The sequence below is a fragment of the Salmo trutta genome, chromosome 22 (genome assembly GCF_901001165.1).
Source record: "Salmo trutta chromosome 22, fSalTru1.1, whole genome shotgun sequence".
In the NCBI taxonomy this organism is placed as follows: domain Eukaryota; kingdom Metazoa; phylum Chordata; class Actinopteri; order Salmoniformes; family Salmonidae; genus Salmo; species Salmo trutta.
Window position 1 is genome coordinate 36881527 of NC_042978.1, and position 15347 is coordinate 36896873.

The 15347-nt window shown below is 43.7% G+C and overlaps 1 protein-coding gene across 1 annotated transcript in view; it reads left to right on the plus strand.

Moving 5' to 3' along the window:
- The window catches only part of LOC115158669 (pituitary adenylate cyclase-activating polypeptide type I receptor), a 63700-nt gene extending 48638 nt beyond the window's left edge, over nucleotides 1-15062 (plus strand). Inside the window, exons 4-13 of the mRNA XM_029707865.1 lie at nucleotides 4221-4321; nucleotides 5601-5698; nucleotides 5889-6021; nucleotides 12089-12242; nucleotides 12391-12451; nucleotides 12594-12663; nucleotides 12906-12997; nucleotides 13282-13411; nucleotides 13621-13662; nucleotides 14002-15062. Coding sequence (XP_029563725.1) covers nucleotides 4221-4321; nucleotides 5601-5698; nucleotides 5889-6021; nucleotides 12089-12242; nucleotides 12391-12451; nucleotides 12594-12663; nucleotides 12906-12997; nucleotides 13282-13411; nucleotides 13621-13662; nucleotides 14002-14337 — 1217 coding nt within the window. The 3' untranslated portion in view covers nucleotides 14338-15062. The remainder of the gene's footprint in view (nucleotides 1-4220; nucleotides 4322-5600; nucleotides 5699-5888; nucleotides 6022-12088; nucleotides 12243-12390; nucleotides 12452-12593; nucleotides 12664-12905; nucleotides 12998-13281; nucleotides 13412-13620; nucleotides 13663-14001) is intronic.
- The last annotated feature ends 285 nt before the right edge of the window (nucleotides 15063-15347 follow it).

The following is a 15347-nucleotide window of genomic DNA, read 5'->3' on the forward strand; positions in this document are numbered from 1 at the left end:
GAGGCAGGAGGCAGGAGAAGTGACATAGAGAGAGTAGTGAAAGATGCTTCGACTGCAAAGTCAAGTCATCATGGAGATACACAACACCTATTCTGGAAGCCATAATCAAATCTCATGCAGCTAGCTGGCTCCAGACTACATAACAGCCCGTCTCCTACATAGTTGAGCCTGATGAGTTGTCAGTTCTCCCCAAATCAACTCATCAGTATACAGAGTATAACAGCCTATCCCCTTGAGGCTGAGTTATTAGCTCCCTGTTGTCCCCACCCTGCACCCTGCTGGTGACATCAATGTGACCCTTGGTGGAGGATGCAGGTATTAGCTCCCTGTTGTCCCCACCCTGCGCCCTGCTGGTGACATCAAGATGACCCTTGGTGGAGGATGCAGGTATTAGCTCCCTGTTGTCCCCACCCTGCACCCTGCTGGTGACATCAAGATGACCCTTGGTGGAGGATGCAGGTATTAGCTCCCTGATGTACAAGCTCCCTGTTGGGTTTGTATGTACTCTAGTGACAGAGAGAGTTATCAGTCTCTCCAGAGGACAGAGGGAAGTGCGTCTCCATATCTCCTCCCACCTATCTTGGGGCGGCAGCGTAGCCTAGTGGTTAGAGCGTTGGAATAGTAACTCAAAGGTTGCAAGTTCAAATCTCTGAGTTGAGTCAGTTAACCCACTGTTCCTAGGCTGTCATTGAAAATAAGAATTTGTTCTTAACTGACTTGCCTAGTTAAATAAAGGTAAAATAAAATACAAAATCTTACTAAGAAGAAGATGGAATTATGGTCTGATCCATTAAATCCTAATGAACTGAGCAGGAGGGCTATTTCTCCTGTGATGGACTGACACCCCTCCTCCATTGTGCTGTGTGCACATGTGTGTTTGATGGAGTTGCCTTGTCTGTCATTGTGATGGCCTAGTTATGTCAGTAGATCTGACTACCAGGAAACTGTTCTAGTCCACTATGGAATATTCTCACTAATATTCTCACTAATTTCAACAGCAAACTGATCGGTTATCAGTGCCTGTTTTAACCTCTCTCAATTCAATGTAAGGGCTTTATTGGCATGGGAAACATGTTTACATTGCCAAAGTAAGTGAAATAGGTAATAAACAAAAGTGAAATAAACAATAAAAAAAACAGTAAACATTTCACTCACAAAAATTCCAAAATAATAAAGATATTTCAAATGTCATATTATGTCTATATATATATATATATATACAGTATTGTAATGAGGTGCAAAAGGGCAAATAAATAAACATAAATATAGGTTGTATTTACGATGGTGTTTGTTCTTCACTGGTTACCCTTCTCTTCTGGCAACAGGTCACAAATCTTGCTGAATCTCTCTCTCTCTCTCTCTCCGTCTCTCTCTGTGTGTGTCTATCTCTCTCTCTATCTCTCTCTCGCTCTCTCTCTGTCTCTGTCTTTCTCAGCTGTTCTTTTCCTGCTCTTCTCTCTTATCCTCATCCTCCTCTCCTCTCTTATCCTCATCCTCCTCTCCTCTCTTATCCTCATCCTCCTCTCCTCTCTTATCCTCATCCTCCTCTCCTTGCTTATCCTCATCCTCCTCTCCTCTCTTATCCTCATCCTCCTCTCCTCTCTTATCCTCATCCTCCTCTCCTCTCTTATCCTCATCCTCCTCTCCTTGCTTATCATCATCCTCCTCTACTCTCTTATCCTCATCCTCCTCTCCTCTCTTATCCTCATCCTCCTCTCCTCTCTTATCCTCATCCTCCTCTCCTCTCTTATCCTCATCCTCCTCTCCTCTCTTATCATCATCCTCCTCTACTCTCTTATCCTCATCCTCCTCTCCTCTCTTATCCTCATCCTCCTCTCCTCTCTTATCCTCATCCTCCTCTCCTCTCTTATCCTCATCCTCCTCTCCTTGCTTGCTTATCATCATCCTCCTCTCCTCTCTTATCCTCATCCTCCTCTCCTCTCTTATCCTCATCCTCCTCTCCTCTCTTATCCTCATCCTCCTCTCCTCTCTTATCCTCATCCTCCTTTTCTCTCTTATCCTCATCCTCCTCTCCTCTCTTATCATCATCCTCCTCTACTCTCTTATCCTCATCCTCCTCTCCTCTCTTATCCTCATCCTCCTCTCCTCTCTTATCCTCATCCTCCTCTCCTCTCTTATCCTCATCCTCTCCTCTCTTATCCTCATCCTCCTCTCCTCTCTTATCCTCATCCTCCTCTCCTCTCTTATCCTCATCCTCCTCTCCTCTCTTATCCTCATCCTCCTTTTCTCTCTTATCCTCATCCTCCTCTCCTCTCTTATCCTCATCCTCCTCTCCTCTCTTATCCTCCTCCTCTCCTCTCTTATCCTCATCCTCCTCTCCTCTCTTATCCTCATCCTCCTCTCCTCTCTTATCATCATCCTCCTCTCCTCTCTTATCCTCATCCTCCTCTACTCTCTTATCCTCATCCTCCTCTCCTCTCTTATCCTCATCCTCCTCTCCTCTCTTATCCTCATCCTCCTCTCCTCTCTTATCCTCATCCTCCTCTCCTCTCTTATCCTCATCCTCCTCTCCTCTCTTATCCTCATCCTCCTCTCCTCTCTTATCCTCATCCTCCTCTCCTCTCTTATCCTCATCCTCCTCTCCTCTCTTATCCTCATCCTCCTTTTCTCTCTTATCCTCATCCTCCTCTCCTCTCTTATCCTCATCCTCCTCTCCTCTCTTATCCTCATCCTCCTCTCCTCTCTTATCCTCATCCTCCTCTCCTCTCTTATCCTCATCCTCCTCTCCTCTCTTATCTTCATCCTCCTTTTCTCTCTTATCCTCATTACATGCTTTTTCATAGGATTTCTCTTGGTTTCTCCCTCATGCTTTTTTGTCTTTCTATGTAAGTTCTCTCTGTCAATTTATTGTCTCCATTTTCTCTGCTGCTGAAATACATAATGACATCTCTCTCTTTCCCTACCCTCTGTCAGTGTTTGTTTCCATCTCTTCCCCTCTTCTCTCTCTCTCTCTGTGTGGTGTGTTTCTAGCTGTTCATTGTTTCCTGCCTCTAAGATCTCTTTTGTCGTTGCCCTCTGTGGTTCATCTAATCCTCTATCTAATCAGTTTGTAGAAATAATTACACAGCCCTCTCTGATCCCTTAACCCCTATCAACATGAAAACAACATGCACACGCACACAGGAACATACGCACGCACACAGGAACATACGCACGCACACAGGAACACACGCACGCACACAGGAACATACGCACGCACACAGGAACACACGCACGCACACAGGAACACACGCACGCACACTGGAACACGCACGCACACAGGAACATACGCACGCACACAGGAACATACGCACGCACACAGGAACATACGCACGCACACAGGAACATACGCACGCACACAGGAACACACGCACGCACACAGGAACATACGCACGCACACAGGAACACACACATTCACACAGGAACACACGCACGCACACTGGAACACACGCACGCACACAGGAACACACACATTCACACAGGAACACACGCATGCATGCACACACACCACACACACACACACACATACGCATGCACACACACACCACACACACACACACACACACACACACACACACACACACACAGACACACACACAGACACACACACACACGTCAACATGACAACAGCACCAAAATGACACAGGCAATCATATAGAGTACATGATGAGTGTGATTATAAAGAGATATACAGTACATGATGAGTATGATTATAAAGAGATATACAGTACATGATGAGTATGATTATAAAGAGATATACAGTACATGATGAGTGTGATTATAAAGAGATATACAGTACATGATGAGTATGATTATAAAGAGATATGCAGTACATGATGAGTATGATTATAAAGAGATATACAGTATATGATGAGTGTGATTATAAAGAGATATACAGTACATGATGAGTGTGATTATAAAGAGATATATTGTGCATAGAGAATACAGTTCTCTACGTAATTAATGTGCCTGCTGCATTCTGTATTACAGTATTTCACTGTCTAGTATTGTACATTATTGAACAGTGTTGTACTGTAAAACTCTATGGATTTCATTTTTTTGTCTATCTCATGAATGCATCCTTCTGTATAACTGAAGGAGCAATGCTGTAGTTCTGTCTTGTTATTCTATGTGAGGTGAGAATGAACAGGCAACCCTCCTGAGTTTAGTCCCGGGATTAGACCTGCAGTCTACCTCTGATTGGTTGATCTGTTTACCAGGCTACATCTTCAGGAACTGTACGAAGGATGGCTGGACAGAGCTGTACCCTACGTATGAGGAGGCCTGTGAGTTCGCAGATGAGTCAGAGACAGGATCAGAGGTTAGAGACACCACATCACTCACGCCGAGTACCTTCTCTTTTACTTACTCACTCATATAATCACTCATCGGAATTGTCCTTGTTCATTTTTCTTCTCAGGTGAGATGGAATGGGATTGGTTGAGGGGAGAATTTGTCACATTTCAAAATGTAACAACTCCACTGAGCCATTAATTCATGTACTTATTCAGTCATGTACTTATTCAGTCATGTACTTATTCAGTCATGTACTTATTCAGTCATGTACTTATTCAGTCAGGTACTTATTCAACCATCTACTTATTCAGTCTGAATTACCTATCTCACTTTATAGGCCTACTCTTTTTTCTCCTCTCTCTCTCTCTCTGTCTCTCCCTCTCCCTCTCTCTCTCTCTCTGTCTCTCCCTCTCCCTCTCTCTCTGTCTCTCCCTCTCCCTCTCTCTCTCTCTCTCTCATTCGCATGCTGGAAGCATTGTTGAACGTCGGTTGTGTTACTTTGTTGTGTTACTAACAGGTCGGCCAGCCAGCCAGCCAAACAATAACATTACTATCTCTCGTTACATCACTACGATGGATATTTGAGTAATCATTTTTTTACATTTACATTTTAGTCATTTAGCAGATGCTCTTATCCAGAGCGGCTTACAGTAGTGAATGGATACATTTCATACATTATTTTTTTCCCGTACTGGTCCCCCGTGGGAAAGCGCTGGCTGTTTCTGCAGGCTATTCACGCTAACCATCTGGCAACACATACATTTAGACAAATCACAAGTTTGAAAGGAAAGGCAAAGAGAAAAGAAAAGAAATGGTAGGACAGACAGAGTGAGACATGAGAAGGATAGATAAACATCCCAGACTTCCTAGCGGCCATAGCTGAGTGCTCAGAGGGCTCACCTCATCCCCCTGTCACATCCCTCCCTCTGTCTCATTCCCAACCACTCCCCATATACACACGTATCTCCACACACCCTCTCTCACGTACACCTAGAAGACACAGACACACACACACTTCCCAAGGCCATGAGGAAGGTGTGTGATCGTGCTGTGCATCTGAAAACGCTTATTAAGTAGTGTAACTCCCTAGACAGAAACACAACAGTATCTTTCCTGGCCCGATATGTTCATTCACTACACTTGTACTGTTTTGTCAGTATATGTAATGACATTATTATATGATTCAGTATATGAGGGACATAGAGGGCAGCCTACTGATGGTATTTGAAGTCCTCTCAGTTATAAAACTGAGGCTAAGCCTGCACTATATGTTTCTTTTTGACCTCTGACCTGTTGCTTTCCAGACAACATACTTCTCCACCATCAGTCAGGTGTACACCGCTGGATATGCCACCTCCCTCGTCTCCCTCATATCAGCCATCTTTGTCTTCACTGTGTTCAGGTAACACTAGGACATACTCAGTCCAATATTTATTCCTTAGATACACACAGATACATGATAAAGCTGTGATGATAAATAGATAACACTTGAAGACTGGATTGTGGTCATATAGGCATTATAGTTCATTATGGACCCTCTAACATGACAGGAAATGAGGTCAGTCTAACAGGAAGTTGACTCTCCTGTACAGGAAGTTCCACTGTACCAGGAACTACATCCACATCAACCTGTTTTCCTCATTCATCCTGAGAGCCAGTGCCGTCTTCATCAAGGACGGAGTTCTGTTCGCTGATGAGAACCTGGACCACTGCTTCATGTCCACGGTGAGTGTCATGCTGTCATCAACAAGCGACACAAACTATACTGGACTTACTGTCTTAATACTGTTTGTAACTCCCTGTCACACTTTCACCTGTTATGCCACCATATATTTAGATATTCGATACCATATCTATATTACTGTCATGTAAGTTCATATAGTGTATACCACCGATGTCTACTAAGTTCCTGTGGCTTTATAGGTCTGTCTTCATCCGTGCACTTTCCTCTTTTGAATGTCATTGCCTTCAGATGTATGACTCATCTTGTTGTATGGGAAAAGCATTAGAGGGTGCTGTGAACGCTATCTGACTAGAGCACATTTTAGCTCATTGAAATGAATCTGTGAGAGACAGCGAGTCGAGACTTTCTCCTCCAAATACTTTTATGCTAAAACATTGGCCTGCTTCTAAAAAGAGTGAGTCCAGTCGACTTTGGTCCTTTTCTGTGGCAGTGAGGCCATTGGATCAGAAGATCAGTGGTGACTCATTAAGAGTGATGAGAGAGAGAGAGACTGATAAGAGAGAGAATGATGAGAGAGTGACAAAGAGAGAGGGGAGGGGAGAGAGACAGATAAGAGAAGATAGAGAGAGAAATAGAAAGGGGGGAGAGAGAGAGAGAGAGAGGGAGAGAGAGGTCTCTTGCACCCCAACAGGACACCAGGTTCTATATTAAGAAGCTAAATCCACAGCACAGAGAGGAGATAGGGGATTACAGAGACTACTGCAGAAGTAGAGAAGGGTGGCAGTGTGATTGTGGCTCAGGGAGTCACCAGAGGGGTACAGGGGAGAGGTGGAGGTGGCAGTGTGATTGTAGCTCAGGGAGTCACCAGAGGGGTACAGGGGAGGGGTGGAGGTGGCAGTGTGATTGTGGCTCAGGGAGTCACCAGAGGGGTACAGGGGAGGGGTGGAGGTGGAAGTGTGATTGTAGCTCAGGGAGTCACCAGAGGGGTACAGGGGAGGGGTGGAGGTGGCAGTGTGATTGTGGCTCAGGGAGTCACCAGAGGGGTACAGGGGAGGGGTGGAGGTGGCAGTGTGATTGTGGCTCAGGGAGTCACCAGAAGGGTACAGGGGAGGAGTGGTGGTGGCAGTGTGTGTGTGTTTGGGGAGTGATGTGGGGTTAAATAATTGAGGAGTGGTGCTCCTGGCTGATAGCTGTCCCTCCTGACCCTCACCCCCATATCGACCGAAACCTGAATGGGCCCAACCTCACACAAGAGGACATATTGAGTCTGACCCTGATTAGAGTGTAATTACAACTCTCATAGACAAGCACACACACACACAATTTTAGGCAAAAAAAATGATTGTTGTCTATCAACAATGACAAGCCACCGTGGTCTGACAACTTGGATGGAAAATTACTGAGGATAATAGTGGATGATATTGCCACTCCTATTTACCATGTTTTCAATTTAAGCCCACTAGAAAGTGTGTGCCCCCAGGCTTGGAGGGAAGTAAAAGTCATTCCACTACCTAAGCCCCCTTTACTGGCTCAAATATCTGACCAATCAGCCTGTTACCAACACTTAGTAAACTTTTGGAAAAAATGGTGTTTGACCAGATACAATAATAATAAACACATTGACAAAAAACTTTCAGCATGCTTATCGGGAAGGATATTCAACAAGCACAGCACTTACACAAATGACTGGTGTTTGCCTGATAGAAATTGATGATAAGAAGATTGTCGGGCTGTTTTGTTAGACTTCAGTGAGGCTTTTGACATTATCGATCATAGTCTGCTGCTGGAAAAGCATATATATTATGGCTTTACACCCCCTGCTATATTGTATATAAAGAGTTATCTGTCTAACAGAACACAGAGGGTGTTCTTTAATGGAAGCCTCTCCAACATAACCCAGATAGAATCAGGAATTCCCCAGGGCAGCTGTCTAGGCCCATTACTTTTTTCAATCTTTACTAATGAGATGCCACTGGCTTTGACTAAAGTGTCTAAGTATGCGTAAAAAGTTAGTCCTAACTGCAACTCTTAACAAAGAAATGCAGTTAGTTTCAGAGTGGGTGGCAAGGAATAATTCAGTCCTAAGTATTTCTAAAACTAAAAGCATTGTATTTGGGACAAATCATTCACTAAACCCTAAACCTCAACTAAATCTTGAAATAAATCATGTGTAAATTGAGCAAGTTGAGGTGACTAAACTGCTTGGAGTAACCCTGGATTGTAAAATGTCATGGTCAAAACATGTTGATACAATAGTAGCTAAGATTGTCACGACTTCCGCCGAAGTCGGCTCCTCTCCTTGTTCGGGCGCCGTTTGGCGGTTGACGTCACCGGCTTTGTAGCCATTGCCACTCCATTTTTCATTGTTCCATTTGTTTTGTCTTGTTCCCTACACACCTGGTTTTCATTCCTTAATCACACTGCATGTATTTATTCCTCTGTTCCCCTCCATGTCTTTGTGTGAAATTGTTTGTTGTTATGTGGTTATTGTGACGTGCCAGGCTGTGTTTCCATGTTCCGTGTTCGTGCACGTTGTATGTTCATTTGGTACATTAGCTTTGGTGAGTGTTTTTTCGCGCCTTGCACTTTTACCTTTTTGCTGGAGGTTTTGACGCAGTTTGCGTCCGTCTGTTTGTTCACTCCAGCCTGAATAAAGTGTGCGCCTGTTCACAACTCTCTGCTCTCCTGCACCTGACTTCACCACCAGTACACACACCCTTGACAAAGATGGGGAGAAGTATGTCCATAATAAATCACTGCTCTGTCTTCTTAACAACACTATCAACAAGGCAGGTCCTACAGGCCCTAGTTTTGTCACACCTGGACTACTGTTCAGTCGTGTAGTCTGGTGCCACAAAAAGTGACTTTTTTTTGTTGAAAATTGCAATTGGCTCAGAACAGGGCAGCACAGCTGGCCCTTGGATGTACACAGAGAGTTAATATTAATAATATGCATGTCAATCTCTCCTGGCTCAAAGTGGAGGAGAGATTGACTTCATTACTACTTGTATTTATGAGAGTTATTGACATGTTGAATGCCCTGAGCTGTCTGTCTAAACTACTGGCACACAGCTCAGACACCCATGCATAACCCACAAGACATGCCACAAGAGGTCTCTTCACAGTCTCCAAGTCCAGAACAGACTATGGGAGGCGCACAGTACTACAAAGAGCCATGACTACATGGAACTCTATTCAACATAAAGTAACTGATGCAAGCAGTACAATTAGATTTAAAAAACAGATAAAAATACACCTTATGGAACAGCGAGGACTGTGAAGCAACACAAACATTGGCACAGACACATGCATACACACACACACACACACACACACACGATAACATACGCACTATACACACACGTACACATGGATTTTGTAGTGTAGATATATGGTAGTGGTGGAGTAGGGGCCTGAGGGCACACAGTATTTTGTGAAGTCTGTGAATGTATTGTAATGTTTTAAAAATTGTAGAAAATGCCTTAATTTTCCTGGACCCCAGGAAGAGTAGCTGCTGCCTTGGCAGGAACTAATGGGGGTCCATAATAAATACAAATACAAAATTTACTGTCTGACTGTCTGATTGAGAGCAGAGGGCTTTGTCCTAGATGAAAGGTGGGGGATAAATACACTTCAAATCAAATCAAATCAAACTTTATTCATCACATGCGCCGAATACAACAAGTGTAGACCTTACAGTGAAATGCTTACTTACAAGCCCAACAGTGCAGTTCGAGAAGAGTTAAGAATATATTTACCAAATAAAATAACAAAAAGTAACACAATAAAATATTAATAACGTGGCTATACACAGAGGGTACCGGTACCGAGTCAGTGTGCGGGGTTACAGGTTAGTTGAGGTAATTTATACATGTAGGTAGGGATGAATAGATGATAAACAGCGAGTAGCAGCAAAACAAACAAATGGAGGGGGGGGGGGGGTCAATGTGAATGTTCCGGTGGCCATTTGATTAATTGTTCAGCAGTCTTATGGCTTGGGTGTAGAAGCTGTTAAGGAGCCTTTTGGTCCTAGACTTGCCGCTCCGGTACCGCTTGCCGTGCGGTATCAGAGATAACATTCTATGACTTGGGTGATTGGAGTCTCTGACAATTTTATGTGCTTTCCTCTGACACCACCTATTATATATGTCCTGGATGGCAGGAAGCTTGGCCCCAGTGATGTACTGAGCCGTACGCACTACCCTCTGTAACGCCTTAGGGTCAGATGCTGAGCAGTTGCCATACCAGGCGTTGATGCACCCGGTCAGGATGCTCTCGATGGTGCAGCTGTAGAACTTTTCGCAGTAATGACAGTAGAGCAAAAGGAGAGAAGTTACCTCGACATCACCTTACAGATTAACATTAGTTGATGTACATTAGTGATGTAGTTCACACTGTACATTAGTGATGTATACACACTGTACATTAGTGATGTAATTCACACTGTACATTAGTGATGTAATTTACACTGTACATTGGTGATTTAATTCACACTGTACATTAGTGATGTAATTCACACTGTACATTAGTGATGTAATTCACACTGTACATTAGTGGTGTAATTCACACTGTACATTAGTGATGTAATTTACACTGTACATTGGTGATTTAATTCACACTGTACATTAGTGATGTAATTCACACTGTACATTGGTGATTTAATTCACACTGTACATTAGTGATGTAATTCACACTGTACATTAGTGATGTAATTCACACTGTACATTAGTGGTGTAATTTACACTGCACATTAGTGATGTAATTTACACTGTACATTAGTGAAGTAATTCACACTGTACATTAGTGATGTAATTCACACTGTACATTAGTGATGTAATTCACACTGTACATTAGTGATGTAATTTACACTGTACATTGGTGATTTAATTCACACTGTACATTAGTGATGTAATTTACACTGTACATTAGTGATGTAATTCACACTGTACATTAGTGATGTAATTCACACTGTACATTAGTGATGTAATTTACACTGTACATTGGTGATTTAATTCACACTGTACATTAGTGATGTAATTCACACTGTACATTGGTGATGTAATTCACACTGTACATTAGTGATGTAATTCACACTGTACATTAGTGGTGTAATTCACACTGTACATTAGTGATGTAATTTACACTACATTAGTGGTGTAATTCACACTGTACATTACTGGTGTAATTCACACTGTACATTAGTGATGTAATTTACACTACATTAGTGGTGTAATTCACACTGTATATTAGTGGTGTAATTCACACTGTACATTAGTGATGTAATTCACACTGTACATTAGTGGTGTAATTCACACTGTACATTAGTGATGTAATTTACACTGTACATTAGTGATGTAATTCACACTGTACATTAGTGATGCAATTCACACTGTACATTAGTGATGTAATTCACACTGTACATTAGTGATGTAATTCACACTGTACATTAGTGATGTAATTTACACTGTACATTAGTGAAGTAATTCACACTGTACATTAGTGATGTAATTCACACTGTACATTAGTGATGTAATTCACACTGTACATTAGTGATGTAATTCACACTGTACATTGGTGATTTAATTTACACTGTACATTAGTGATGTAACTTACACTGTACATTAGTGATGTAATTCACACTGTACATTAGTGATGCAATTCACACTGTACATTTGTGGTGTAATTCACACTGTACATTGGTGATTTAATTTACACTGTACATTAGTGATGTAACTTACACTGTACATTAGTGGTGTAATTCAGAGAAACTTGCAATCAATGCATAAGGTGAGCTTTTCTTTTCCGATGGGACGTTAAACAGGTGTCCTGACTCTCTGTGGTCACTAAAGATCCCATGGCACTTGTCGTAAGAGTAGGGGTGTTAACCCGTGTCCTGGCGAAAATCCCAATCTGGTCCCCTAAATATCCCCAGCGTCCAATTGGCTCACTCATCCCCTCTCCTCTCCCCTGTAACTATTCCCCAGGTCGTTGCTGTAAATGAGAATGTGTTCTTCGTCAACTTGCCTGGTAAAATAAGGGTTAAATAAAAATAAAAGAGCTGAGAAAACTCTGATATTGATGTTGCTATATGGTGTGTGTGTACTGTAGATGGCGTGTAAGTCAGCGGTGGCCTTCTTCCAGTTTAGTATCCTGGCTAACTACTTCTGGTTGCTGGTGGAGGGCATGTACCTCCAGACCCTCCTGTCCCTCACCTTCGTCTCACACAAGAAGTACTTCTGGTGGTACACACTCATCGGCTGGGGTAGGTGACCTTCTCTTTTTATCTCTCTCCATGTCCTCCTCTCCTTCCCTCTGTCCTTCTCTTTTTACGTCTTTCCCTCTCCTCAGCAACTCAAAGAGGAATGGTTTAGTAAGAACACCTGGCTGATATTGTCCTCTGCATCTGTTAGGTCTCCCAACTACAATACTGTTGGTGTGGGTTCTGACACGCAACTTCTATGATAACCGGGGGTAAGGATAGAAACTTATGTTTACTATAATCTTACTCTGAATTGATATTGTCATGTGGCCTATATACATGAATACTAATGTATTGTTGGCGGATGGAATAATACTGTACTGTATAATATCATGTGGTTCTGTCCTGATGTAGTTGCTGGGACGACACTGATGTGGCCTTTATCTGGTGGATCATCAAAGGGCCAATAACAGCATCACTACTGGTGATTGGCCTAACCCTAACCTAACCCTAACCTAACCCTAACCCTAACCTAACCCTAACCCTAACCTAACCCTAACCCTAACCTAACCCTAACCTAACCCTAACCCTAACCCTAACCTAACCCTAACCCTGGTTTCATGTCCACATCCCAGTTCTTCCTAACCCAACTCCAACCCAAATCCTAACTCCACTCTAACCCTAATCCACCCAGCCCTAACGCCTCCTCTTCCTCCACTGCTCCAGGTCAACTTCATCATCTTCATCAATGTGATCCGTATTCTGGTACAGAAGCTCAAGTCTCCAGGCGTGGGGGGCCACGACACTGGCCACTCCATGTGAGTCTCAGAGAAACACACGCATGCACGCACGCACGCACGCACACACACACACACACACACACACACACACACACACGCACATGCACATGCATGAACACACACACACACACGTGTAAAGGTGGTTTGGTGAGCCAGACACAAAGACATTATTGTGACTCTTATCTGTTCTCTCTCTCTCTGTGTGTGTGTGTGTGTGTGTGTGTGTGTGTGTGTGTGTGTGTGTGTGTGTGTGTGTGTGTGTGTGTGTGTGTGTGTGTGTGTGTGTGTGCGTGTGTGTGCAGGAGGCTGGCTAAATCCAGTCTGTTCCTGATCCCTCTGTTTGGGATGCACTACATGGTGTTTGCCTTCCTACCAGAGAACACAGGAGAGGAGGCCCGTATCTTCATAGAGCTGGGCCTGGGATCCTTTCAGGTAGGGGCGTGGTAGGGTCGTGGTAGGGGTGTGCCTGCGTGCTTGTGTGCCTGCGTGCCTGCACACGTGGTTTGGGTGTGACACTACTGCATAGGGAATGTGTGTTACAAAGTCAGGTACATTTGACATCCAGTAGTATATTATTTTGTAATAATGTAGCTAGTTAATATAACTGGAAAACTCACTTTCTATTCCTTCTTCTTCCCCAGGGCTTTGTGGTGGCTCTGCTCTACTGTTTCCTAAATGGAGAAGTAAGCAGTAACCAACACAATTACAATGACAGAATTAGAATCTAGAATTACAGTGATTTTGATTGAATAACTCGCAGTGTTCTTACTGCAGAGACATAGAGGAAAATCCAAAATCGTTTCTGATTGACTGCTATCTCAAGTCTCTGATGTCAAGATTATTTTATGTACTGAACGCTGTGTACAGACCTCTCGATGTGCTTTCAAATGACAGGATGCTCTCTCTCTTTCTCTCTCTCTGTGTGTGTGTGTGTTTGTGCCTGTGTTCGTGCATGCGTATGCATGTGTGTGTGTGTGTGTGTGCGTGCATATGCATGTGTGTACGTGCATTCGTGTGTCCAGGTGCAGGCAGAGCTGAAGAAGCGTCTATGGAAGTGGCAGATCCAAGGTTATCTGAGCTACAGTAGGAGAAGACGTACCCTCTTCACAGAGAGCTCCACTGTCACACAGATCTCTGTTCTGGAGAAGTCCTCCCCCAAGGAGCTGCCCTGCACACACACACTCACGCACATCGACAAACATACACTCACACACACTTCTGTCCCGAGCTATACTGACACACAAACACTCACACACACTGACACACAAACACTCACAAACAGCTCTGTCTCAATCTGTGATGACACAAACACCCTCACACACAACACCGACTCACTCACACACAACTCAACAGTCTGAGAGAACAAAACATCACGCTCTCTCTCTCTCTATTCCCAATCCTTCCTCTTCTTTTCTTCCTCCCCTCTCTCAAGTATGGTCTACACCTTGACTCTATAGTGCCCAAATCTCAGATAGGCCTGTCTCAGTCTAGAGAGATCTAAATGTTGTTCCATAGACTGAGCTGTCTGTTGTGTTGACTCACTGGCTTGGCTGTGTGGTTCCATAGACTGAGCTGTCTGTTGTGTTGACTCACTGGCTTGGCTGTGTGGCTCCATAGACTGAGGAAGAGTTATACAGAAAAAATAGCAAATTATCGCAATGGCCACAGATTGACCAGATTCCCAAATGAAGCAAGCTTTATAGTGTCTACAATATACTGTATCTTCCATAGTACAAGTAAATACACAGCCTTGTCTATCAGGGCTTTCTAAATGGACTGTGCTGTGTTTGGGTCGGTTGCTGCTATTGTTGCCAGACATGGACTTGCTGGCTGTGTGGTCTGGTCACTAGACACTAGTGGACTCTAGTGGATGCTAGTGGACTCTAGTGGACTGCGCTTGTGTCCAGAGTAGAAATGGACTGGCCCCGGTGTGTTTGAAATGCAGAGTAGTGATAAATTGAACATATTGATTGAGAGGAAGAGGTTCAACTGACCTCTCTCCCCTCATCAACCTGAAGGAAGAGGTTCAACTGACCTCTCGCCTCTCATCAACCTGTAGGAAGAGGTTCAACTGACCTCTCTCCCCTCATCAACCTGATAGAAGAGGTTCAACTGACCTCTCTCCCCTCATCAACCTGATAGAAGAGGTTCAACTGATCTCTCTCATCAACCTGAAGGAAGAGGTTCAACTGACCTCTCTCCCCTCATCAACCTGGAGGAAGAGGTTCAACTGACCTCTCCCCTCATCAACCTGATAGAAGAGGTTCAACTGACCTCTCTCCCCTCATCAACCTGGAGGAAGAGGTTCAATGGACCTCTCTCCCCTAATCAACCTGAAGGAAGAGGTTCAACTGACCTCTCTCCCCTC